At 40.1% G+C, this 27,779-nt stretch overlaps 2 protein-coding genes across 5 annotated transcripts; one reads left to right on the forward strand and one right to left on the reverse strand.

The window, feature by feature from the left end:
* Nucleotides 1-1,417: 1,417 nt before the first annotated feature.
* pcyt1ba (phosphate cytidylyltransferase 1, choline, beta a) lies at nt 1,418-16,118 on the forward strand. Of its 2 annotated transcripts, none has more exons than XM_034706434.1 (8): nt 1,418-1,628; nt 8,419-8,518; nt 12,378-12,494; nt 12,611-12,762; nt 13,154-13,232; nt 13,319-13,461; nt 14,075-14,263; nt 14,501-16,118. In XM_034706434.1, the coding sequence occupies exons 1-8, from the start codon at nt 1,548-1,550 to the stop codon at nt 14,723-14,725; spliced, it is 1,086 nt and encodes a 361-aa protein (XP_034562325.1). In that variant the 5' UTR covers nt 1,418-1,547; the 3' UTR covers nt 14,726-16,118. The 2 variants fall into 2 exon arrangements, with proteins under 2 accessions (XP_034562325.1, XP_034562326.1); XM_034706435.1 differs by lacking the exon at nt 1,418-1,628 and adding an exon at nt 3,708-3,845.
* Nucleotides 16,119-16,251: 133 nt separating this feature from the next.
* Nucleotides 16,252-26,010, reverse strand: pdk3a (pyruvate dehydrogenase kinase, isozyme 3a). 3 transcript variants are annotated; one of them, XR_004634529.1, is made up of 12 exons: nt 25,610-26,010; nt 23,678-23,819; nt 23,513-23,584; nt 22,495-22,679; nt 22,318-22,407; nt 21,976-22,053; nt 21,700-21,776; nt 21,474-21,575; nt 21,287-21,394; nt 21,036-21,149; nt 18,921-19,161; nt 16,252-16,820 (listed from the first exon to the last, which is right to left on the reverse strand). XR_004634529.1 is itself a non-coding variant. In XM_034706431.1 (12 exons), the coding sequence occupies exons 2-12, from the start codon at nt 25,710-25,712 to the stop codon at nt 19,012-19,014; spliced, it is 1,221 nt and encodes a 406-aa protein (XP_034562322.1). In that variant the 5' UTR covers nt 25,713-25,740; nt 25,830-26,010; the 3' UTR covers nt 16,252-19,011. The 3 variants fall into 3 exon arrangements, 2 of the variants coding, with proteins under 2 accessions (XP_034562322.1, XP_034562324.1); XM_034706431.1 differs by having other exon boundaries at nt 16,252-19,161; nt 25,610-25,740; nt 25,830-26,010; XM_034706433.1 differs by having other exon boundaries at nt 19,041-19,161.
* Nucleotides 26,011-27,779: the final 1,769 nt, after the last annotated feature.

Consider the following 27,779-nt stretch of genomic DNA (forward strand, 5'->3'; position numbering starts at 1 on the left):
TAGGTATTTTAAACAATTTATTTAGACAAATTAAGCATTTCAATGACAACAATGGAAGCATATTCTTAAAGGGAAATCAATTTAAAAAAGGGAAAACAAGCCCCTTTGGCTCATGCTGCTGCTCCACTCTTTTGTGTGTTTCAGTGCTTGTTTATGCCCTATATAATGGTGTACTGTTTTAACCCATAACATTTTATTTTATGTATTTATTTCAATTTATTTATTTCAATGTATTTATTGTATTATTATTATTATTATTATTATTATTGTTGTTGTTGTTGTTGTTGTTGTTGTTATTGTTATTATTATTAAATTATATTGTAATGTTTTGATATAGTTATATCCCCAAGTGTTACCATGGGTCGGGGTGGTGGGGGATTCTATTAATCAGTATATGTCATCGCTGTGAATTATTATTGTTGTATTGAGAAATTCATAAATAAACTTTGTTTTAAAAAAAAGAGAAAACAAAACAACATAAAGATTATAAATAAATTACAACCACAATTTCTAAAAAGAGTTGTAACATGTTAATAAAAACAGGATTGGATGGTTTACAAATCATTTGAACTGGATATCCTCATAATTTTGTTGCAATGAAATGGATAACTGACTAGTTCATCATTTTATTTGACCCTTTTCTTTCCTTTGACTTGTTTGTTTGTTTGTTTATTCATTTTTCTTTCTTTCCTGATTGTTAATTGAAGCAGATACACATTATTTTTCTGTTTTGTGCATATATGAAATTCTGTAAATGTCTGAATGTTGCAAAACTATGAAAAAGCAATACAATTATAAATCATAAAAAAATAATGCGTAGCCTATCTAATTAAAAATAAAAGACAACAACAAAACAAACATTTGTTGGCTCCTTTGTCTATTTTATTGTGTCATAATTCGCTTCTTCACCCTTGAATTATGAATTTCAGTTTAGTAGATTATACCATTGTTCTCCACTTTTTTACAAAGTCAATGTCTACGCCTGTGTGTCCCGTTTAAGATCGTTTCTATAGTGACCATGGCTGTCCTTTTTAAAACACAATGGGTTCCTGTCCCAGATGGGGCCACAGACACACAAACAGCGCGTCAAACAATGGGAAAACAATGCGTGTTTTGTCCTTCATACACACAGCATATCTACAGTTGTGTACAGTGGGACCACTCTTATGGGAAACATATTGGTTGTTATCATTCCTAATTATTGGCAATAACAGTGGGTTGTCATTTTGTCGTGTTGTAGACACAAATGAGCTCCTCCACAGTGACACTACAATAGAAACAGAGGTCCTGAATGTGTGGTCCGCTGGTCTGCTACTGTATAGGTCTGCTCAATGACCCGTGTAGCACAGTTGTCTCAGCCCTTCATCAGTGAGCAGCTGACCTGTCCTCTGCACAGACGGGCTGTCGTCGCTCCGCTGCTCCTCCCATGCTGAGCTGGAGCATGAAGAGTCTGCTGCTTTACACTAAACTGCGAATCAGACAGAAAAGCAAATAGGAAAAGTACTTATAATACTTTAAATAACTGCTTATTGTTGTTTTTTCACACCATGGTGAAACAGCGACGCATCAGAGCGCACTCCTGTTGCACAGCTGTTGCACCGTTTTGTTGCAGCAGAGGACCACTGCAGGTAAGATAACAACCTGATACAAGCTTTAAAGTTTTGGTCTTACAGAGGTCTGTGGTTGTTTAGTGTTGTCACTGTACCTTTAAATAACGGAGGAAGCTTTCAGACTATTCTTTGGTGCGAGAAAGCTTTATTTGGTTGCTGTTTTATTTGGTTGAAGCGCATTACAATCCTTCTGTGTTGTGCATGTGTCGAGTATTGCATGCAGACTGACAGCGAAAACAAAAGCTTACACCTTCAGCTAAAGCAAAGGACATGTGCTAGCAATATGTGTTACAACTATGTCTATGTCTTGTTGAAGTGTCATATGTCGTTAATAAAATTAGCCTTAATTTAATCACTTTTCATTAAATGTATAGACAATGGACAGTGGATGGGTAGTTTCACCAGTAGCAATGCTTTTGTTCACACTTTGTACGCCCCTTATGTTCAAAACAGAGCTGTTATTCTCACCAACACATCACTGATGGTGTTTTCACCCCTCAACCAATCAGCGCTGGCTCAGCTGCTGTAGCTCGTCTCTGATTGGTCCTTCCCTGGAGCTCTCTCTCCTCTCTTCCGTCGCCATGGCGAGAGCCCATGAGATCGTTTAATGCAGTAAGGTCTCACTCGCTCCTACTTTACTCTGTGAGGGAAATCCTTTTATTTAAGGATTACATTTAGGTCGAAGATGGGCGAATAAGAGGAATTCTTTTTTCATTTGTCATTTGTCAGAGCTGGGAAAATCTGCTTTTGGCTTTTTTTGCACCATCTGCATGGAACTCCCTTCAAAGCACTTTAAAAATGAATGCATTTGTTTCTTTTAGTCATTTTAAATAATTAGTTTTAAACGTTTTGACCTCTGATTGAACCTGTTTCAACTGACTCTTGTTAACATTACTTTTCAATGGTTTGAACATTACTTTTTATTTATTGCCTGTTTTTAATTGATCATCATTATTTTAAGGTTTTATCTTTTATTTGCTTGTCATGCATTTTAATGTCTTTTACATTCTCGATGTCATTGTAAATGACGGCTTCGCTCTCAATGATTTTCGAGTTTAAATCAAGATGATTATTCCGTCAATTTTTTCACATTATTCGAGAAAAATACGGATTTACAACAAAGTAATTTACTTCTCAATTTTTGATTTGCATTTAACTGATCAGTAGTAGTTATGAAAACCAAACAATAACTAAAAATGATCTCTTCACTGATGGTCTGGCTTGTTTTTCTTTGTCATAAAGGAGCATCCGTATTAATTACAGTCTACATCAGAACCAGCTTAAGATTTTATTAGTTTTTACACTTATTCTATAGACACACAATAGAGGGAAGTCATATGTGTATAAAGTTTACATAGAAATCAAAGATTTTCTCAACAACATTTTGGGTACATTCCATAAACTGTATATAATATAGACGTAGTATCCATGACGTCACCCATCTGTTTCTGAACGCTGTTTTGAAGCCAATCGGCGTTGGCAGCCATATTGCTGCTGTCGAGTGATTGTGACATAAAGAGGCAGGCTTTGAGCATCCTGGCCAACAGCTACAGTGTTCCCGCCTGTCAGTCAAGTCAGCTGTGCCTCTCATTGGAAGACTTCTAACCTTATATCTTCGAAATTGCCCCCTACAGTGTGTGCCGATCGAGAAATGAGCTATCCAGACTACACTAGTCTTTTGTACCGGGCTGTAAACATGTTTATTTCTGCTGTAAAGATCATCTTTTTTGAATTGGTGTGTATGTGGTTTCCAGTACTTCCGGAGCCAGCCTCAAGCGGATCCTTGATGAACTGCAGTTTTTAACACTTCCGCATTAGACTCTGGATACTTTTAGACCGGAGGTTGCCACTTGGTTTCAACACTTATTCTATATGTGAACACAATAGAGAGAGGTCAAATTTGTAAATAGCTTAAATAAAAATCAAAGACTTTCTCAACCTTTTGGGCACATTCCATCCTTTTTTGTACCTAGACGTGGCTACAGAGTGACACCTCTCTGTTACCTAACCCTCTCTGCACCAGGCGAGAGGATGAGGAGGAGGAGAGAAGAGGCAGGCAGACAGTATGAGCAGAGAGTGGGCGGGGAAACAGAGGAAGGAGACAGAGCAGTGAGGAGAGGAGAGAGGCATCGTCTCACTGATGCTGAGTCACATAACAGAGGGACAACAGACACATCCCATGAGTCTTTGGGAATCATGGAGGAGCTTGAACACACCTGCCCCCATCCTCGGACGGTAGGGCGGTTGAGTGTGATGTTATTGTTGTTGTTTGTGTGTGTGTGTGGAGGATAGTGTGTGACAGGGAGAGGGAGAGGGAGAGGAAGACAAAGGGTCCTGCTTCCTCCCCTATTACGAAACAGATCCCCTATAGCATGTGTCTGCTCAGAATGCTGAGTGGACACGTTTGAATGAAGGAGAGGGATCACACCGTGGATAATGTAGCATGAATATCCTGCAAAGGGGACACTGCGGCAGTGAGGACAGAGATCCTCCTTGGTTAGGAAACTGTCTCCTTTGCTTTTGGTGTAGCCCTCATCCTGGCATTCAGGTCTGGCTCCTCCACTAGCTCCATCTTTTCCTTTTCATCTCTTCATCTGAGGTTTCACTGCTGATGTTTTCCCGTGCCCTGCGTCCCTGTTGGCCTTTAATCCTGCTTATGCCAGATGTTCTTTACTTGTGCCAGAGAGGGCTTTACTGACCGCTCGTCCTGATAGGCCCGTGTGGTCCCTTGGTCAGTCTGTTTAAGCTGAGCCATCTGCTCTGTGCTAACTGTTTGGAAGCCACCCGGCTGTTCTCACCATGCCCAGGGAAACATGGGAGACAAGGTTGTAGCTTGGATGGCTATCATTGAATTCTGCTCCCTATCGACTCGAGTGAGAATTTAGTGACCTGGCAGCATGTGCAAGCAAATAAAAAAAACAGGGAGAGGAAAGGCAAGTAAATGGGTCATAGATACAGAGACGTTAAAAATTAATGCCCTCTTGATTTTCCTCTTGTAGCCGTCGCTCTCTCGCTTTATCACGTTGCCTGCTTTTACATAAAGCATGTCACTTTTTACAGGCAGTAAAATCCACCCTTCCTTCCACAGTAAGACTCCTGTTTCCAGCTCGCTCAGTTGCTGCCTATACGTCTGGCTTTTCAGTCATTTGTATAATGAAGTGAAAGTCAAATAGCAATTCATCAACTTTAGCTGTGTGTGGGGCAGGTTGCAGCATAAGCATCTCTGTACTCCATGTGCTTTTAGCACAGAAAGGTAGAAATGCATCCTCACAGCTGCACTAAGGTGCACTTTTAGAAAATAAGATGTTACAAACTGAGCTACTTATTGAAGAAGCTTGGTTTTTTAAAGCTGTAACACATTTAAGTTGCAGAATGTTGCACAGTCATAAAGACTTCTCCATCCTAAAGTTAGTATTCTGTAGTTTTGAAGTGGCATTAACTTCACTTCCTCATTGTTGCATGTGTAATAGTTATCTACGGAAGTATCTGATTATTTCACAGTGACTCATCTATTGTTTTGTTTTTTAGATCCCCTGGAAACCATCTCTCTCTCTCTTATACTGAGACTATCTCTCCATTTAGTTATATGTTTCATATGTATGGGGACTGACCCCCACAGGACAGCTGATGTTATTTCTTTAGGACACGCCCCTACGTGGCCCATGGGCAGGTTATTAATAGGGATGTTTCAGGGTGACTAATCTCCTGGTCATGTAAACAAAATTTCAAATTCTGATGTACTGACTATTATAAAGGTAAAAAAACATTCAGTGAACAGCCAAAATAGAGCTTCATTTTCAACAACGCTAAATTGGGGATCACTGAGTTTGTGGGTAATAAATGTTAAATTGGTTAGCATAGTGAGGCAAACATTATCAGAGCTAGCACCCCCAGCTTTTGGTCCTCCTTGCAGGTTAACGTCCACATGCCTGTGCTGGTTACACATTGATCTGTGGAGTGGTTATAGGTCAGTTTAACCAGACACAGTCTACATGCAACCTTATCTTCATTTACTACATCAACATACTGACAAACCACGACCCGCTAAGATATCATCTGTCATATGTAATTGTTTACATCTGGGTAGTAGAGCATTATAGCATTATGGCAGCAGCACAACACCTTCGACAAAACATATGGCAGACATAAATTAACAAATTGTGTAACCAACTAGTATCCAGGTGCAGACAACATTAAATTGTTAAGTCGACTAAATGCACACATCACTAGTATTTAATGGCCAGGTGCGATTCACTGGTTAACACTGATTGGAACAGGTTTCCAAGCAACCTTGACATGGAGATAAAGAGTCTTCACTCACAGAACCAAGGTTACAAGCTTTGTTATCTTGAGATAATAATACAAAAAACTCACTATAACAGAACAACAGCTTTGTTGTCCAGAGAAAACAAGAAGTATGGTGGACTCTGGAGAAAACAACTGGAAGTTCCCTGTTAGCCCAGAGTTAATAAAATGTATGGGTGCAGGTCTGCTTAGAGCACCTGTAATAAACTCAAATTTGACCTTTAAACATCACAAAGTTAAAAGCCACAGATACAAAAAACTTCACATAAGATACAAATATACCTCCATGTTTTTCTAAACAGTTCTCATTATATAAAGTAGAGTCATGAAGTATCAAGTTGAGAGAAATATTTCATGTTAATATTTCGAGCTACTTAAGTCATCTCATGGTCTTCAGAAGTGGACTGACGGACTGAGGGAGCAGGTTGGCTGATATTCGATATATACAGTAATGCTGATATCACGTGGTTGCTATGTTTTTTTTTCTTTGCATTTAATAAAATACAACTATTCAATAATCATAACAATATTAACAACATAACAGTAATGTTAATAATAATAATGATAATACCGCTACTAATAATAATAAACAACAATAATAATAATAATAAAAAAAAATATATATATATATATATATATATATATATATATATGTGTGTGTGTGTGTGTGTGTGTGTGTGTGTGTGTGTGTGTATAATAGAAAAATATTTGTCTCACTAAAATATCATCATAATGTAATTGTCACTACTGGATTTCTGTCCAGCTGTCTGTAATTGTTAAAAAAATAAAATAAAAAAAAAAGTTAATATTCCAGGGAAAAAACAGAAATAAACTAAGTCATGTATAATTCCATTATTTCATGCACATCACAATCTAATAAACATGGTTAGATGGATTTTTAATTAATTCATGAAAAAAAGAATACATTGCGTTATAGATTTCACAACATGACTGATATTAATGTCAGAAGCAATAATAAACTGCACTCTTCTTTACATCATAACAGAATTTTGCCAGTCATTGTTTGATCTGCTGTCATATAGGATAAAAATCGTGTTATCATTTAGAAATGAAGAGGCTGACATCGGTCTCGTGAGCGCAAGCATCGGTCAATGCAGATTATTTCAAAATCCCATTAATCAGGCGACCAATTAATCAGTGTATCTCTGGTCAAACAGAGCTGGCATGAGGGTTAGACATGCTGCTGTGAGGACACAGCACCTCAAGATGTCTGTGTCCGCTTATTAAAGCTTGTCATGAATACAAAATGAAAGACAACCCTTTCAAACCTCGCTGCTCCAAAGAAGTCCTCCACTCATAGCTCATGTTTTTGCCTCTGAGACATAGAGGACAACACAATGTCAACAGACTTGAAATCATTAATTTCTTAGAATAACTTCTGTTTGTAATACAGGATGACCTTCAGAGGAAGAAACAGTCCCTTTGAAAACCCCGTCCTTACACACTGAGTTCTGTGTAACACCCAGATTAATGGAAGCACCATTTCTGGAGGAGAATAGTGTTGCTTTTAAATCTTTAAAACCTCTTTATTAATTCTTAGCGTCAGAAATAAAACTGTATTCATCTCCGCTGTCCTGAGGTGGAGGCATATTCATCAAATATCTGAATATCTATATAAAAGAAACTGAGGTGATGTGTCTGTCCCTACCTGTGGAGGGCGTTGTCAGGTCAGCCTCTGTACTAGAGGACATATTGACGTCAGTTTCCAGTCTTGTCCTCTGAGACTGAATCTATTTCCATTTTATCATCCTCCTCTCACACTCCCACACTTTACGGCTGTGTGCAGACTCTGTTTCTCTTATACTAGTGTGAATGAGATTCGGTGAATATTCCCTGCAGTCAACAGATGGCAGACAAAGACAAATTTAAGGCAGTGCCACACTCTAACCTTGATGTGCCTTCCATATTACATCCACACCCCATCTGTCTTTGTTTCCATCCTAGTGTCTTTTTCCCCTCTTTACATCTTCCTCATGTACAAGTAGTTATTTTAACCCCTTCACTGCTTTTTTTCTCTGGACCTTTTTGGACTCATTCCTGGGAGGTTTTGTACTACAGATCAATCACTCTGTTCTTGTTTTCTGACACATGTTAGCACACAAACAGGCTACACACCAACATCTGCTTACACACACACACACACACACGCACGCACGCGCACACACACACACACACACACACACACACACACACACACACACACACACACACACACACACACACAGAGTGATCGATAACACTGAGTGCAGCTCTTTCTCTCCCTCCAATATGGAGCAGGCGTCAGCTGTGTGGTCAATATCTTAATGGAGGTTACTGAAACAGGAAAGAGAGGACAGGAGGACTGGGTGTCTGCTTCATTTCAGCAGAAGGCTTTCTCATTACCGTGTTTAGAGTGATTTAAAAAGCTAATGTTAGACTCATTAGTCTCCATGAAAGGTATTTAAGCTGTTTTTTTTATTTTTAACTCACTCTCTTTTCTCAGACTCTGACAGAACCTGCCATCTTTGCCAGAGAGACCAGCTGTGAATGTCGCGCCCCTCACGAGAAACTCACCATCGCTCAGGCTCGCAGAGGCACTCCAGGTACAGCCGACCTCTACTTGCTCGTTTCCTCTTTCTTCTTCTGCCTTTTATGTTTATCTTCATCGTATCTTTTGATATCTTTTGTCTCTGATTCTTCTGCTCTCAGCTTTTTCTATTTTTATGCATTTCTGCAAACACTCCTTGTGCATTGCTGCTAACCTTTCTGATTTCTCCTTTACCCTTGAAGCTCTCTCTTCCACCACAAAAAACACACCTCTATTACTCAGCATACAGTGTTACTAGCACCACAGCTTTAGCAGTTTACTACTGATGCTAATGCTACTTCTGCTGTTTTTCCCTCTGTTATACCTTGTCTGCTTACTCACCTTACTATCACAGTACTGCTCCTACTGCTATTGAGGCTACCATCCAAGTATCACTAATATCACACTCAGGCCTGCTACTACTTCACATCTGGTGCTAATGCTATGGCAGCTGCTACCTCTGCTGTTATGTAGCACAACTAACATTTGTGCTTATGCTGCTGCTGCTGGTCCTCCTAACTCTGAAGCTAGCTACTTTCACATTCACTGTAATTTTAACTGATAATTGCTAACTGTAACAACTTGTACTCATACTACTGCTGCTGGTGCTACTTCTTCTACTGTTACACTTCTACTATTGCTACTTCAGCCTTTGTTACCACTCTCACAGTATCATTTTCACTATCATTAGGCCTACTGCTAGGCTGCAGATACAACACTACACTCACTGGAAAAAACGCCCCTCCAAAAACAAGAAAAAAAAAAACTAACAAGGTACTTTAACCTTAAAATAAGAAAAAAAATCTGCCAATACAACAAGTGAAAATTTGCTTGGTAAGATTTCTTAAAGTAAGACGTAATATTTAGAAAACTGTGATCTTAAAATTAGCAGGGAAAACTTATTTTAAGCAATGTTAAAACCGGTATTTTAAAGCTTAGTGTCTCAGAATAAGCCAGGCATGCTAACAATTAGTATTTCTTTACATAAAAAAAAGTTTTTTGCACTAATAAATTTCATGTCAACTTCTTCATTTGAGATATATTCACCTTAATTTGAGTTGTATTATAGCAGCACTTCTCTAGGTTTAAGACCATCTTGAAATAAGATGACAACGTTTAATTTGAGCATTTTGAGATATAATGTATTCTCATAGTGAGCTGGATATACTAATATTCAGTCATAATGTTTTTTAGGATAAGCCAGCTCTGCTCAAAAGTAGGTGTTTCATTGTGTGCATGTAGTTTGAGAATGTATATTTTTATCTGATTTAGAAGAAACAGTTCCTGAAAACTGTAACCCACCCTTAAAAAAAAACAACCTTCCTTTCTTTCTTTCTTTCTTTCTTTCTTTTATCAATGGAGCTGTTTTCTGATAGATTCTACAATAAAATGCATTTACTTAAATCAAGTAAAGGTTTTGTCTTAAATCAAGATTGTCCGTCATCTAAAAATAAGATCTCAGTTTGAAAAATGTATGAAATGTAAAATAAACCTTGTTTCTTCTAAATTACAACTCAAAATAAGTTCATTTCAAGATTGTTTGACTTAACAAGATATTTAAGATGCATTGTCTTAAAACAAGTCCCTCTATCTTGCTCAGATGTTACTTGTTAAGTAAATGTATCTTAAATCAAGTGGGAGAAGACATTTTGACTAAAAATGAGACAATTTCACTTGGTAAGATTTTGAGTTTTTGCAGTGCTTTAGTTTTTACAAATAGTGCTAATGCTTCTGCCACCTCTGCTAAGTCCATTATTCTGCACCAATCCTACAGCTGCTTCTAACACCATCTCTGGAGCTATATTACATATTACATATACAATAAATAACAACTTATCAAATGTTGAATCTGATGAGTGTTTTTGTATTAGGAAAAATATCCGCTCATTTTAAATTTGATGCCAGCAACTCGTTTCAAACAGTTGGGACAGAGGCATGTTTACCGTCGTGTTGCATCACCTCTTCTCTTAGCAACACTCTGTTAACATTTATGAATCCAGGAGACCAGTTTCTGGAGTTTTGAAAGTGAAATGTTGTCCCATTCTTGCCTGATAGAGGATTTGAGCTGCTCAACTGTTCAGGGTCTCCTTTTAACTCTTATTTTCATTTCTTGTTCCAAATGTTTTTGAGGTGACAAGTCAGGACTGTAGGCAGGTCTGTTCAGCACCTGGACTCTTCTACTACAGAGCCATGCTGTTCTAATGCATGCAGAATGTGGTTTGGTGTTGTCTTGCTGAAATATGTAAGGTCTTCCTGAAAAGTCATTGTCTGGATGGCAGCATATGTTGCTCCTAAACCTGTAGATATTGTTCAGCATGGAGCCTTCACAGATGTGTAAGCTATGCATGCCATGGACTCTTGTGATCCCCATACCATCAGGGACACTGGCTTTGAACTATCAGCTGATAACAAGCCAGGTGGTCCCTCTCCTCTGTAGAGAGGAGGACACAGCGTCCATTATTTCCAAAAAGAATGTCAGATTTCATCAGAACACAGGACAGTTTCCCCTTCACCTCAGTCCATCCGGGCACTAGCTCAGGCTAGTTTTAGCCTGCATTTGTGGATGCAGTGATGAACTGTGTTCCCAGACATGGTTTTTGGAAGTGACTTTGAGCGCATTCAATGATTTCCACTTCAGAGTTATGTTAGTTTTTCACCCAGTGCCACCTGAGGGCCTAAAGATTACAGCCATCAAGTTTCAGTTATCAGCCTTTGAAACATGTTGCTGGTATCAAATTTAGAATTATATATTTTAATAAAACTGTTTTCAGTTCAACATTTGTTACAGTGTTTTTGGACAATGTTCCGTCAAACATAGAGTTTAAAGGAATTTCAAACCATCAAATTCTGTTTTTATCAACATCTGACACAGTGTCCAGCTGCCACGCCTTTAGTATCATTATAACTCTGCCTCCTGATGCTAACACAGTGGCTTCCACTGCTAATGTTTGCCTGTTTCTTTTTGCTAGATTTATTACTGTAACTATTCAGTGCTCCAACTTTTTCAATGCTATTGTTAGTGTTGGTCCCACTGGTCATTTTACCCTCAGAATTTATTCTAACAGTGATATAACTAATAGAGCTTTTTGGGAATGTGTGTGTGTAAGTTACATCATTCATGTACAGTATGTTTGTTATTTGTTGCTGAATAGTGAAGTAAAATTTCTTGCCCTTAGTTCTTCTGATACAACATATGCCAGGCTGGAGTTTCAGAGGACCAAATTTCACCGATGTTTGTCTGTAATATAGTAATGGTTTATCTGTTTGGTTCGACCACTGAAAACTGAACTCTTGTGCATTCCTTTGTTGAAACCAGCTTGTGCTGTGCAGCAACATAGCCATCAATAAGGCTAACTTAGCCTTGCTGATGATAAAAAGAGACCTGCTCTGATCGCATGAAAGTGGTTCTATGGGTCTGTAAGAGACAGACAATATTGAATAAGTTGTATGGCACCTTTTTGAGGCTCAAGAAAAGGCTTTGTCTCAACTGATGTCACTGAAGAAAAGTTTGAAACTAAAAATCTGGTGTGTGTGTGTGATGTTTAGAGAGAAGTGGTTGCAGGTAGTGTTAGCAACAAGTTTTAGCGAGGAAGACAAAAGCTATGTAATCAAAAACAAATCAGGCAAATCTGGGGCTGCTGCTTCAGTTTTGATTCCAAATTAAAGACTTTGAAAAGCATTATGAATTTGTCACTGTTATGCAAACAGTCTATGATAAAAACTAAGAATGTTTAACGCGTTTAATCACCATAAATACAAAAGAGACTTTCTTATTTTGTCTGGACATTTCTAATATGAAGTGTTTCCTTTCACCGTGATTACACACCTCTGAAGTTAATTTTGATACCTGTGCTGTTGTATTTGTGTGTTTCCAGTGGACCGACCCGTCAGAGTCTACGCAGATGGCATCTTTGACCTGTTCCACTCCGGCCACGCTCGTGCTCTCATGCAGGCCAAGAACCTCTTCCCCAACACCTACCTCATAGTAGGAGGTACGACAGAGCCCTGAGATAACATGCACAGATATGTACTCCACCACTCAGAGTCACTCTCTAACATGGTTCTCTGTTTCTATTTTGTGGGTTTCCCCCTCTTGTGCTTGTGGCAGTGTGCAGTGATGAGCTGACCCATAAATACAAAGGTTTCACAGTCATGACGGAGACTGAACGTTATGAAGCACTACGACACTGCCGCTATGTCGACGAGATTCTGAGAGACGCACCCTGGACTCTGACGCCGGAGTTCCTGGAGACACACAAAGTGAGTGTGTGTGGTTGTTTTCAGTACCTGTGGCTTGAACTGTGCATGAAGAATCCAGGAACTGTAATCACCAAAGACCTTAAGACCAACAGATTTTACTGAGTGGAGAAAAATACCCCAAAATAGGGGCCGTCTTTTTCCTTAGATGCAAAAGTTAGTGTGCCTCGTTGTGTTAGTGTTTTACATAAATCATAAATGCATTTTGATGGAAGACAGGTTTATAGGATGTTATTCCAGCCCTCCTAATTTTAAAACAAAAATATCAAACCAAAGATACAGTCATGATGCAGTTCTTTATTAAATAAAGTCTCCTAAAGTGGACAACATCCCATTCTTGACATCTGTGCCGTGTTTTCAGCCACTCATTGTGTGACCTTTGATTGTTTCTCAGATCGATTTTGTGGCTCACGATGATATCCCATACTCCTCAGCAGGAAGTGAGGATGTCTATAAACACATCAAGGAGGCAGGTCAGTATGTGATTGAACGCAGAAAGATGGATTCACTTTGATGTGTTTACACTTTTATTCACCTTTCTTCTGTGTGTGTGTTCCAGGGATGTTTGTGCCCACACAGCGGACGGAAGGAATCTCAACATCCGACTTAATTACTAGAATTGTCAGAGACTATGACGTCTACGCTCGACGCAACCTCCAACGTGGCTACACGGCCAAGGAGCTGAACGTCAGCTACATCAACGTAAGAGCTGGATCAATACTTTCCTCTTCAGTTGCTCTGGGTCAGTCAGATGTACGAGCTACTTTTCATAAAATAAATCTTATTAAAAACATGACTTGTCTGTACACCATGAATTAACTTGTAGTGAGTGTATGTGGTAGCTTTCATACACAGTTTTTATTTAGAGTATTTGTTTTTAAACTGATGGAGATGAGTCCTTGAAGGCATCATATATAGATAAATTTAAAGTCATGCATATGCATAACTTTTGCATTATATATCCATCCACATGCTCATACAAGATCACTTCTGCACTTGTGTGTGTTTGGTATAACACCAAAGTGTCTGCATGTTCAAGTGTTTCAAAGTTGCTTGATTTTTTAAATTATTATTACAATTATAACTTTTGGGGCATTTTTGCCCTCATTGATATTGTAGCCATGTTAACGAGGTACGCACCTTAATGATTAGGCTAAACTTGAACTCTGATTCAACATATTTATCATGACATTGTGTTTACGAATCAGTCTCTTAAAATGTCTCGTTTAGGAAATTGTCGTGTTAAAGGAAATTCAAATGATTCACGATTTTGCTTCTTCATTTGTTCTTTTCCATCAACATCCGATCCCATCAGGAGAAGAAGTACCGGCTGCAGAACCAGGTGGACCGCATGAAGGAGAAGGTTCGCACGGTGGAGGAGAAGAGTAAACATTTTGTTTACCGCGTGGAGGAAAAGAGCGCTGACCTCATTCAGAAATGGGAGGAGAAATCCAGAGAGTTTATCGGCAACTTTTTAGAGCTGTTTGGACCTGACGGCACCTGGGTCAGTATCAGTCCTGATCCTCATTACCTGAAACATCCTCTGTCAGTGTGTTTCTTATCGTTGGTGGTGGATTGAAGCAGCGTTCCCTATTTGATGTTACATTTTTGATAATCTTAAGAATTTAGACATCGCTTTAAATGATCTTATTTAGTCCTGATATAAAACTCTGCACATCAAAAGTTGTATCTTTTTAGAACCTGGACCTTTGTGCTGATGTTTCTTCTCCTCTTGATACAGAAACAGGTGTTTCAGGAGCGCAGTGGAAGGATGCTCTCCTACGCTCTCTCCCCCCGAGAGTCGCCCTGCAACAGTCCTCCCCGCGAACTCTCCCCCCTGCGCTCCCCTTCACCCCCGTCTCCCCCCGCTCGCTGGCACAATGCACGGCCCTCGCCCCCGACCTCCCCCAAAGGAGCCTCTGCCTCTATGAGCAGCATGAGTGAAGGTGACGAAGATGAGAAGTAGACAGACTCTTGGACTCACACATCTACACACACATCTACACACACACACACACACACACACATCTACACACACTTCACTCACTGCCTGAGATCTGCTCACACACACACAAACACACAAATACTCCTTTAAAAATTACGTAAACACTGAAACAGTTTTCCACAGAGTCTCAGAAAGACTCAAGACTCAGCTGCTAAACGCAAGGGAGAGGAGGATCATGGGAAATGAAGTTCTGTGCCGCAGAGCTAAGAAGCCATCACTGTCTCTGTTTTCTGGACAGAAGAACGACAAAGAAAGAGGAAAACACATGTGGGTACACAGTGTCACATATCATTAGACTTCCCAGAATGCTTTGCAGCATTATCAGGAGGATTTTCTCTTGGACTGTCCAGCACTGACAGAGACTGTCCTACAGCCTGCTCGTGTCATCCTTCTGTGTTCGTCCTCTTCTTCTTATTTGCCAGGTTGTTTTTATCCACCGTGTCCACTCCGTGTACAAAGACACAAAGTCACACAAAAACATGCGACAGCCGGTTCATCACGTGAATGAGCAGGAAGTGGACTCGCTTATCTTGTGCTTGTTGAACCCAGAGCTGGACATGACAGAAAAGACACTGCTCACACTCGTTTAACTGAGATGAATTGTTGTGCAACCTCTTGGCACTGGATCACGTTGTTAGCGCAGTTTTAGCCAAAATGATTGACAAGAAATATAAAAAGCAGTGAACCACAGTCTTTGATCCACTGGTTCCCCTGCTACAGTTCTCATCATGTAACCACTAAAACGGATTAAAACTAATCCCCAAGAAAACTATGAAATTAAAAAATACCTGGGGAGACATCAGGGGGAGTAGGACCATTAGGTTTTTGGCTTCATTGAATCTGTGACATGCCTGTTGGATAGCTCCAAAAACTTGATTGTGATTATTAGCTTCTTGAATGTAAACTGAGTCTTTAAGGACCGCCCTGATTTCTGGTTAAATGCCACACAAGAACACAGATCCTTCACCTTTCAGTAGGCCACACAAATATCACACCTCACTGTGGGTTTCCATCACAAAGCCATGTCATCTTCGACACGTGTTCATGTTTTATCGATCCATGTGGAGTCAAATCTCTCGCTCTCTGGACTATGATGTCAGCTGTTATCAAACCCGACAAACTTGGAGATCAAGCCTTCCTCTAGGACTCTCATGATACTTGAAATACTAAATAATACGCTAGCTGATGCCCTTCAGATGTACTGTCAGGTCCTCATAAGCTGGAACATCTCTATCATGTTTTATTTGCTGTTGTTGGAAATGTATGTAAGAATAACTTGAGTTCTCAGGCTGCAGCAGGCCTCTCTTCCACCCTAACAATACAATAAAACCCCAATGCAATGTAGAGACCTTAACCTCCTGTTTATCTGCACTATATGTAAAAAAACAACAACGTTGGGAATGTGTGTTTTTGTTTTCATTTTTTAAGTTTTAACCTTCAAAATGGCTTAAAATGTAAATAAATAAAAACTGAAAACAGACGAGTCGCACACTACAGCTGTTTCTTTAATGTCAGGGTTTGAAGATGTAAGTTGATCTCATGCTGACACACACACGACACTCTTCTACCTCCTTTTGGTTTGCTGCATGTCGTCATTCACGCCTTCATTCATGCGCACAGATACATTTGTTTGAGCTGGAGGAACAGTAGCATGGGACACAGTTTGAACTCCACACTGGCTGCATGTACAGCAAATACATGATTATTATTAGCTATGTACACCATGTTTCCTAAGATACCACACTGTCTGTACGGAAACAGTCTTTGACAGTAAAGACCGATGACTACTGGAGATCCTTGAGCCTCTACGTCACACAGCTGAAACTTAAACAGGAGGGCGGAGTGCAGGACTGAGGCTTCTACATGAGGCGGTCTGTGGACAACACAGCACTTCCTTTACAGCAGGTTTGTCACTGAGCAGCACTCAGAGACACTGGCAGTTTATGAAGGCATCGGCAGTGATGAAATCTTACAGCGAGGCTGAAAAGATGAGGAAGCTTGTCTTTCTGATTTCTTCAGCTACATTCCTTTCTTTTGTTTTCACATCAGACTTGAGCTGAAGGGGAGGAGAAAAGGAAGTCACTTTAGAAAACTGAACTGTCCCATCTTAATGAACGCTACCAGGTATGAGCCATGTGTGGTTTCTTTCAGTGGTGGTGACTTTAAATCTCACCTGATCATTATTAAAAAAAGAGTTCTTTAAAGAGAACTGAAATGAGTGTAGGAGAGTTCGTTAAGGAGAAATGCACATGGAGGGTGCGTAAAGTGCACTAAGAATGTTCCTGATCATGGTTCGATAAACCGTTTCAGTACCAAAGGATCTCTGAGTCCTTCAACCAGCTTCTCAAAACAGACTTGAGTTCCTATTAAATGAAATTACGAAACGATAAGTGGACACGAAAAGTGGATGGGGGACACATTAAAGAAAGAAAAGTGAGAGATTCTCAGAAAAGAAAGCCAATTAATGACAATAAAGTCAGAATATCAGAATAAAATATAAAATTTGTGAAAATTAAGTCTGAATATTATGAGAACAAATTCATTGCTTTTTGCTCTGTGGTTAAATGCCCTATAATGAGGACGTGTCACATGCACTTACAATATTCCTCTTTGATATAAAATTATAATTTATTTCTCCTAAATTTAGGACTTTATTCTCTTCGATATATTGCTGTTTTTTCATACAACTTTATTCTCCACATCTCATTTTTATTCTTCCTGTATTTGGCCCTTATCCTCTGCCGCAGTCCACTTTTAAAAAAATACAATCAGAGAATAAAACCACAAGGAGATCCTAAAACCTGATCTTGTTCTTGTGTCAAAGATCAGAAGTGAAAGGTTGCAGTGCAAAAGCCTGAAAAGAAGTTCTTGAACTATTTTTTTTTGCAGATTACATAAATTAAAAATCTATTTTCTATCAAGAATTTCTTTTTTTTTTATGGTTACAAAAACAAAAGCACATTTTTTTAAAGCACACAAGCTTTGTTCTATCATTCAGAGGAGTGCAGGGATTACCCAAACACAACAATTAGACACGAGGCTGACTGGAGGAAGCACAGCTAGCACTGACAGTCCGAGCTGTTAGTTGGTGTGTGATAATGAATTCAACTTTGAGAGTCCTTTTTCCATTCCTCAAGTCCACTCCTCTCTGCGATGGAGAACACATCATGCTGGTGAGGTTGAAGCTACTTGACTGGCATGGTGGTGTTTAGTGAGCATCGTACTGATGCTGCTTTGGTCCTTAAGCGGGCGTGAAATCAGGATACAGAGGGAAAGGAGAAATGTCTGATTGACTCTGTCGTTTAGGGTTTAAGTTCGCCTAACGTCGGAAATACTAAAATAAAGACATAATACTCTTCCTCCAAGTTCCAGGAGAGCCTTCAGGGCAGATTTTTCAAACTATAAAAGATGCTCCAAGTTCTCACAAGAAGCACTTTCTCTTTCTGATGAAGGTAAAATAAAATCCTGACTTCTCGTTATTTAAAAATAAGTTTTACTCTTGATGCATTTCTTCCTATACTTATTCCAAAAGAGTTATACTTTCCTGTCACCCCCTCTTACATTTCCCAGGCTTGCCCAAACAAGTCTTTACTATGCCGATGGCACACTGGCCTACTTGTGCGTTTAGTCAAAAGTGTCTCCCAAAGGAGGGAAATGAAACCTCCTCTTCTCCCAGTATGCACTGAAACTCACCCTTCTGACTCAGCTTGTGTTTGAGAGAGCAAGAAATACAATACAAGCTCCCAGTGACGCTGAAAAAGACTCTCAATCAGCACTGTGCAGCTTATTCAGCCACGGGGAGCAGCGGCCTAGTCAGCAAAGACAAGCCGGGCCAAACCGTGCATGGGACAGAGACACAGAGAGACAGAGAGGCAGAGAGGCAGAGAGGGGGACAATGGTGACGAGGTGAACTGGCCAGACAGGAGAAAATGAAATCAGCTTTTGAACAGACTCATCTGATTAAAAAACAGTGAGAATATATAATTCAAGGGAGGTTCACTTTAGAATCCATCCTGGGAGAGCCAGTGCTAATGCCACAACACACAAAGCTACGCTGATGAATGTTATTGCCATTGGGTACAGGTAGGAGCCCAGGTCATGCATCTTTTGCAAACTGGAATGTAAAAGAAAGTCTGATCCGAAACCAAGCATTTACCCAAGGGCAACATTTCATCCAGCATGCTCCTGGCAAAAGAGCAAGCTTTTCAGGCTCCCGGCCGAGCGCCGGGCTAGCGGGTCAGGCAGAGTTATCTGTTGGCTTTGTATTTGGACTTGCTGGCATCGCGCGGCTCTCTGCTGGGGTTGCTCCAGTCGTCCGCCTCAGGGCTGGTCTTGTAATGCCGCCATGCTGACTTGTTAAAGACGGGCAGGCGCTCGAAGGACTCACTGGACAGGGCCTGGAAAAAGAAGAAAAGACAAATAAAACGCTCAGTTCAAACTGATTTAACACGAGGGTCAGAGATGATTAGCAAGCACACAGTGGCAATGCTAAACTTATTTGTTCAGATTATACAAGTGCAACAGAACATGTTTAGAGTTTCTGGTAGCTGCTGTATGCTAGCTTTTTTCTCATTGCTTTCAGTCTCTAAGTAAAGCTAAGCTAAGCTCATCTTTTACTGGTTTTAGCATCATGCTTCAATTAAATGACATTTTCTTGGGGACAGGACCTTTGAATAGAAACGACACAAGAGCCATTGAGAACATTTAGCGAAAGCTACATAAAATACTAGCTTCACAGGTGATTAGCAGAGCGTAGCATAAAGCCCTTAGGCAAAGAGAAAGGCGAGCTGATGGAATCTACTTCTATCTTTGTAAAGATGTAACATCAGTGACAGAACATGTTTAGTTGTTAGCTTTAGAGTTAGCCCTGGGTAGCCAATTTAGCTGTTTTCCACTGTTTTTAGCCTTCCTGCTAGGCTAAGCTAATACTTCCTTGCTCTAGTGTTGTTAGGGAGTTAGCTAACATTCTTACGCCTCTCTGTTAAATACCTAGAGAAGCTAGTTAGCATAGCTATCATAGAAAAATGGTTTGAAACAGCTAGCTTAGCTCTTTTCAACATAAATACAGTCTACATACCAGAAACCCTCACAGTTCACTGAGTAACATTAAATAAAAACAGATGTGTACAGCTGTGAACATTTTCATTGTTTGGTTGTTTTGGTGGAGGACAACCATTAGCTAACTGAGATGCTAGTAGCATCAGGGTTGCCAGGTCTGGGCTCCTTCTTGAGTGCTGCCGCTGATAGACTTTTTAGTCCACAGGTTGAGTGGATCTATTTTGATCTCAAGTAAATGAATAATAAACATCCATATCATAAATAAACAACTTTGTTGCCGCACAAATCGACGTCGGCTACACATGGAGTATGTCACACAATCAAACACAATTAAAAACACACAAAGTCCCAGCAGGAGCAAACACACAAACTCAACCCCACCATAAAACCTATAAGTTCAAAAATAAATTGCAGCAACATCATCAGGTGCTTTGCTTGAAATTAATTAAATCAGCCTACATGCATGTGAAGTAAACACAGTTCATTAATGTTTTCCTGTGAGGAGGATTCTCTGTCTGTGCTCTGCTACACACCCCCGGTTAATAACTAAAGCAATTTAGATTCACATAGATTAAACAACCTTGTAGGAAAACACACATATGGGCCATTTATGGTGTCAGTGTGTAATTAACAATGTTGAAAGCAATCATAGTGAACTTATTTGACAACATATGGAGTGGCACAACATTTAAAAGTTTTAATGTGGCAGCTTTTTTAAAGAGGTATGTGAATATTTTCATCACATGAGATTTGCTGTTTTCATTATTGTCTATCTCAACAGATGTCCATACTGAGCAAAGCCAAAGTCTTAAGCCCAAAAAATGTCAATCTAGTTAACATAACCTTGAAATTACCTTCATTTGCAAGACATCTTAAAAACATGATGAAGAACTTTTGGAGGGAGGTTAGCTAAAAGTCTTAGTTCAAAGAAATGTGGTCCACTGATAAATAACTTTAACTTTATTAGAGGAGGTGTGGCTCCATGCTGTCTTCATGCTCACCTCAGCTAAAACCTTCTTCTTGCCCTCTCATCATTCTTCCCAGACTAACGAGTGCAATGATAAATGTCCCAACAAACTCTTGGCCAAAGAAGTGATTAGACGTCTTTTCCTAAATGTCAAGCTGTCCTTTCAAACTCTGACCCTGAGTACCAAGTCCTTCAGAGCCAATAAAACCATTAAAACTTGTTCCAGATCGGACCGGCTCACTTTACCTTCAGATAGATGACTGCATCCGTGCCAACGCCCTCCATGGAGTAAAGTTTCAGATCCCCCTGAAAGTATCGGGCATAGAGCCTAGAAATGGGCAAACCGTAGCCAAACCCAGCCTGGGAGGAGGAGGAGAGTGTCAGAGTTGAATTTCGCAGATGTCACGTTATTTGTAAATAACATGAAGGCCAAAATGTGAGATTTTCACAAAGGTCTATACTGATGTGATTGTGTGTGTGTGTGTGTGTTTGTGTACCAGTGGGACAGCTCCTGGCTCCAGACTTGGTGTTGGGGCAGTGGAGTACATGTAGTTAAACAGACGGTCTATTTTCCTCAGAGGAACTCCTCCTCCTCTGTCGCTGATCTGAGGACACACACACACACAAAGGTGTTTAAGCACTGTTTCTCGTAAAGTACATTAACATGTGTTGGTGTTTGTTTACCTTTATTGAGAGATCCTCTTTACCCAGAGTGACTTTGGCCTTCACTGGTGGTAATCCCTCTGCGCTGTTTTCATGGAGCTCCACTGTGGCTCTCATTGAGTTCTACAAACACCCACACATTCAATTACCTCAGCTCACGTCCTCACAGAGTTATACTCACATTATAGTTTAATTACATTCAGAGAGAGCTGAAGCAGTCAGAGCTACATGCACCGACTCTACCTACCTTGAAGAGCTCAAACAGCATGTGGAACAGATGAGAGGGCACGTACACCACCTGGATGGGCTTCTTTGGCGCCTTCACTGGAAGAGTGAAACGTGGTTTGAGAAGAAGAGACAAAGAGCGGGTTCTTTTGAGGTTAATTAGATGGTGAACATTGTAATCAGAGGTCCACATTTGGACTCTGAGCTGCGCCCACAAGCTCTAAAAAGACTTGGATTACAGGGAGAGAGGGTGAAATACATGGATGGATGGAGCATAAGCAGAAAGAAAATCTCTCACTGTTAAACTCTTCAATCTTCAGCTCCGGAGCGGCCAAGTAGTACTTCTCACACAACATCTTGGCAGTGTCATAGGCGTCTGTGGAGGAAAAACAACGTGCGTCAGGGCAGAAGGAGCAGAATATGCTGCTTGTTTGTGCTTGGATTCCTGGTACAGATCATTAAGGTTGTTTCTGTTCATTGCTGGGTCACTGAGAGTGCAGCTGTGGACCCACGCTGGAATCGTATTGAAAAATGATCACTGTATGGACGTGCTAATGAGTGTGAATGAACTCTGATGTGTTTGATTGTTGAAACTGCTGAGAGCTGCTGCTTTATAAACTCTGTTTCTGAAAAACCTCACCACTGACGACTTCCGCCACATTGCAGGTCGGATCAATACTGCCTATGTGTTTTGGGAGAGCGGGGTTGGTGTCGTTACCAAACAGTAGAGCTGCACAGAGACACACAGAGAGAAGAGTTAGTGACAGGGGAGGATAAGACTGTACACATGTGACAGGGACGAGTCTCTGAGCCTCACTGTGCTGGTTGATGAGCATGCGGAAAGAGATGCGGTTGGTGTAGAAGCGGTCGAGGAAATACTGGATGTTGCTGCTGATGAAGGGGTCGAAACCGAACTTCTCCTTGTACTCGATGACGCCCTGAGCCATGGTGGGGACCACATCGTTGTGACGGTTACGGATCTCTATCAGGAGCTCCAGGAAACTAAAGGAGAAATGAAAGAAGGGTTCTGCCGTGTTAATCTCTCACGTTTCTCTTAACTCTTGAGACTAAGGAGACTAAACCATGACCGAGCTCACAGCTTCATATCACTGCTTTTTCATAGTCAGTTAACTGAACTATTGTTGGAGCTGTGCTCTGTAAACACACGGCCTTATCCAGACTCCTATGTGTTTATACTCCACACGTGTCACTGTTATAGTATAAATACAGAGGGTTACCTGCACAGTCACAAGCAGCAACCTCCAGTCTAAAAATATGAGTGCAGAAGTGTTAAAAACTGCAATTCATCGAGGATTCGCTTTAGGCTGGCTCCGGAGGTACCAGAAACCACATACACACCAGTTCAAAAAGATGATCTTTACAGGAGAAATAAACATGTTTACAGCCTGGTACAAAAACCATGTAGTCTGGATAGCTCATTTCTTGATCAGCACACACTGTATGGGGGGGTGAATTTTTATCTAACGCAGCAATTTCAAAGATATTGAGATTACGAGTTCTCCAATGAGAGGCACAGCTGACTTGATTGACAGGCGGGAACACTGTAGCTGTTGGCAAGGAGGCTCAAAGCCCGCCTCTTTACGTCACAACTGCTTGAGAGCAGCAATATTGCTCCTAAAACAGCGCTTCAGAAACAAATGGGTGACGTCACGGATACTACGTCCATATTCTATACAGTCTATCCACAGTCATCAGAGATCTGTGTGTACTGAGGGGATTAGCTGCTGTGGAAGACGGACAATAAAGACACTGTACTGACAGTACACTTATTGTACTACATTGATGAATCATTAATCAAGGTGATATCCACTCACTCATTCAGAACCTGAGGATCCTCCGGCTTCCTGTTCTCATAATCCAGCAGCTCCACAAAGCTCTGCATGTACCTAATAATAGAAACAAAGGTCAGAAGGTAACTTTTACACTCACTTATCACTCTGACAGACATGGAGAGGGTGTTTCTCCCGAGAGTGCCTCACCACTTCTGCACCAGTCTGACGGAGGGCTGGCTGAGCAGCTTGTCGGGCAAGAGGTTGACCTCCCTCATGGTGTTGGCCAGCCGCACTGGCAGCTCCTTACGCAGGAACATGTACGATGTTTTCTCGCACGCATTTTCCCTGCCTGGAGTAAAGACATGTGTTTGTTAAAGCTGAAACACTGAGAGCTTGTATCTGGAGGTTTTTGATAAAAAACATCACAAATATGTCTCATGAAAACTGATTTAAAGCTCCTGTGAGGGCTTTTCACTTTGCCCCCTTTGGACAAATTAGGACCTCTAAACCTTTTGTAGATCTGTGTGTGTGTATTTTTACAAAAATGTCATACTACCTTCCTCTGACGATCAAATGGACAGTTCAACACAAGTCTTTAATGAGGAAATTAAACAAAAACTGCCCCATCAAAGTTTATCATTTAACCTGAGACTTGACATAAAGCAGTGGATTCAGGTTTTCATTAAAAAAGACAGAAAACATCAGTTTGTTTCTAATAATGATGAAAACTCCTCACTGGAGCTTTAATCTTTAGATTTATGGACGCAGAAGGTTAACAAATCAGACACAGCTATTTTTAAGCATGTGGATGGTAGCTCTAATATGATACCATAAACTGACCTGGACCTTATTTACTGTCCGCCAAAATGAGCTTCTAGAAATAAATCATAAATCTCATTTAGTCAGTGTAGAGGAGGAGTCAGAGAGACAGTAAGGGGATTCATGTTTCACATCCAAACATGAAAATCTGAACCTCTGCAGTGTGTAGAAGTGTATCTGTGAGTTTGTGGATGACTTTGCATTTTTTATCCCAAAGTTTCCACAGCCTGCAAAAAAAAAAACAGCCTCGTAAACGTGCATGCAACGAGCTCCTTTAAGACCATATGAAACCTATTAAACCTTTAAACCACTGGGGGGGAAACGTTTAAGTTCTTCCAGCCATTAAAGGGGAACAAAGGTAAAGTCTTATCAATGCTAAAGAACATTTAGAGACAATGTCTGATCATCTCTGAGACTTTCCCTGACTCAGCAGCTCAAGAGGCTGCATCACTAATAAAAGCGGGTAGTGAAACAAGCAAATACTGAGTCAGCCTGGAAGGCCACACGCTCTCTGCTGCAGAGTCTCCATGATGTCTCATCTGTTCCCCTGTGATTATAGTCTGCCCTACTGCTCCAATGACACCAGCAATAACAACCGTCCTTCTTTTCTTCATGCAAACCAACAACTGCTGCACCTTCCCTGTTCTGCACATCCAATCCACAGCTGTGAGAACGAGTTACGTAACCAAGATGACTCGTGTTTTAATCAGAGATGGATTAGACTTGACACACTTCAGGGTGGCAGCAACACTGTCATCTTGTAGTCTGGATTTTTAAGAGTCTGGCTCAGTTATTGAGAGTACACTTAGGGAAATACGGGCTTCACTGACTCTTTGTCTCAGACTAAACTACACTGACTCATGCTCTAAGACCATGTTATGATCTTATGATCAATATGAATCTGAAAGCATGAATCAAACTTGGTGCACGTGTAGAAACTGGTCTGACATGATCTGGGGAGTTTATCCTTCCCTGCATGCTCTGCTGCTCCTGTGTAAATCAAAATACCTGCATGCCTTATGCACAATGTAAACAAACCTACAATGGTGCCTTCATCCTGCATTGTACAGTGGGTGCTATCATGGCTGGATTATTAAAGTAAACAACACATTCAGACGCCACACCTGATCATTACAGAGTATATGTTTCAGCTTGAGGAGGACATTCAGCATCAAAAACAACCCAGGGATGAAGAGTTAGACATGACACAGGGATTGCAATGTAAAATATACAAGTCAATAGAAGGCCCCCGGATGCCTCCCTTTAATATAAACAAGTCCCCCATTGTAAATAACATCCCAACATGTCCCTGCGTCTCACCAAAATCCAGGAACTGCTTGATGGACAGCGGGGACGGTGAGAACCTGGAGTAGTACTCGATTTTAGGGTTCGCATTTTTCAGCAGAGATGCGAAGATCCTCATTTTGAAAGTTTAATGGCGATGCCAGGACCTGAATGTGAGAATGAGACTTAATGAAAACACGAGCATTTCCTCCCCCGGTTATGTTGACAACCTCACAGACAGTCGTCCTCTCCTGACCGCGGACACATCTGTCCAAGCCCGCTGCTCTCCACCGGACACGAAGCGCAGAGATAAGTTAATGTCCATAAGTTCACATGATAGGATGCGGACAATATGTGCTCAAGAAGGCTTCCTGGACCTACATTGATGGGGCTTCAGAGCAGATCATCCAACTCAAGCTAGTCTACATACACCGAATGTTTCCGGCTTGGAATTTCAAAATAAAACTGTGACATTTTGCAAATTTGCAGGTTTTGGGGCATGTAAAAAAAAGAGTATATAAAAAAGTAAATATTACAAATTGGCTTCTCTGGTGCCCTCTCCATGGAAAATGCATGAAAAAGTGCCCTTTGAATGCCCCTAAAATGTTTAAAACAAAAAGAAGGGCCCTCATTATGCTCCCCAATGTATAAAACGTTACAAATTGCCCTCTGGATATCCTTCAAATGTATAAACTACAAAAAAAAGTTCCCTCTGGATGCCCCTCAAATGTATAAAAGATGTTTTAAAAAGTTCCCTCTGTATGCCCCTCAAATGTTAAAACATAAAAAAAGTTCCCTCTGGATGCTCCTCAAATGTATAAAACATAAAAAAAGTTCCATTTTGATGCCCCTCAAATATATAAAATGTAAAAAAAGTGCCCCCTGGATGCTCCTCAAATGTATAAAACATAAAAAAGTTCCATTTGATGCTCCTCAAATGTATAAAACATAAAAATGTTCCCTCTGGATGCTCCTCAAATGTATAAAACATAAAAATGTTTCGTCTTGATGCCCCTCAAATGTATAAAATGTATGCCTAAAAGTCAATAAATTACTAAAAAGTGCCCTTTGGCTTTATCCTTGTTAGACTGAATGCACATAAGTTCCCTTTGGATGCCCCTCCAGTGAATTAAATGTAAAAATAAATTTCCCTCTGGTTTCCCTTATAGTTAATTATGTTATGTCATGTGTAACATAATCAATAATATAGAAATATATCAATAGTTTTGTGCATGTTTTTTTATGATTTAATTTCCACCATAATTGGTAACATAAATATTCACCAGAATGCAGGAATTAAGTGCTCGATGCAGAAAAAATCTGGGGAAGGACTCACAGACTCCCTCTTGTTAATGCTGCATGAGTACATTTAAATTAACCCTAAACTGTGATTACCAGGTGTTTGAAAGGAGGTGCCCTTTTGTTAGGTTTTCACCCCTGCCCCTCAAACTGCCTGTGTGCGCCATTGGCCAGAAGTGACAAAAATATATTTTTTAAGCAATAAAAATAGCTTAAAGGTACAGTGTGTAGAAAGGAGAATATATAACGGTATTGCTCAACCCCCAGAAAAGAGGCTCCTGTGATATATGATAAGTATGATCCTTCCTTTATTAAGTAATCTGTATTAAAAAAAATTGTGCATGGTGTATAGTTTGTTCATTCTGTGCTGCTGTAGAAATGTTGCAGAGCAAGATGGCGGCCTCCATGGAAGGGGTCCCTCTCCTTTTGTAAATATAAAAGGCTCATTATAAGTTAACAAATACAAAACTATCCTTTCAATAATAAGATTATACACTCATTAAAACATACTTATGAATATTATATTCCATTTCTGTCTGTTCTGCTAAACACTGCTAAATTCTACACACTGCATCTTTAAAGAAAAGAACTACCATTCTTCATACAGTATGTACTGTCTTAAAAAATCCTGTTCATGTATCCTCTTTACACCTTAAATGCCTTTATGCTGTGAATTGCCACATGTAATCTGGTTTAACAGTTTGTCAACACTCCTAGATTTAAACTGTCACAGAAAAAATGAGATATGGCCATAAGAATAGAAACTACAAATAGCCTACAACAACAGTTAAACATGTTAGTAAGCCTTACTTTGAAAATACTTCAATGTAAGTCATAAATACAGTTTTTTTCCTTTTTATTGATTTTACTTTCATCAATTCAACAAATATCCATAAAGCTGTAACTT

Source organism: Notolabrus celidotus, chromosome 17, assembly GCF_009762535.1.
Source record: "Notolabrus celidotus isolate fNotCel1 chromosome 17, fNotCel1.pri, whole genome shotgun sequence".
In the NCBI taxonomy this organism is placed as follows: domain Eukaryota; kingdom Metazoa; phylum Chordata; class Actinopteri; order Labriformes; family Labridae; genus Notolabrus; species Notolabrus celidotus.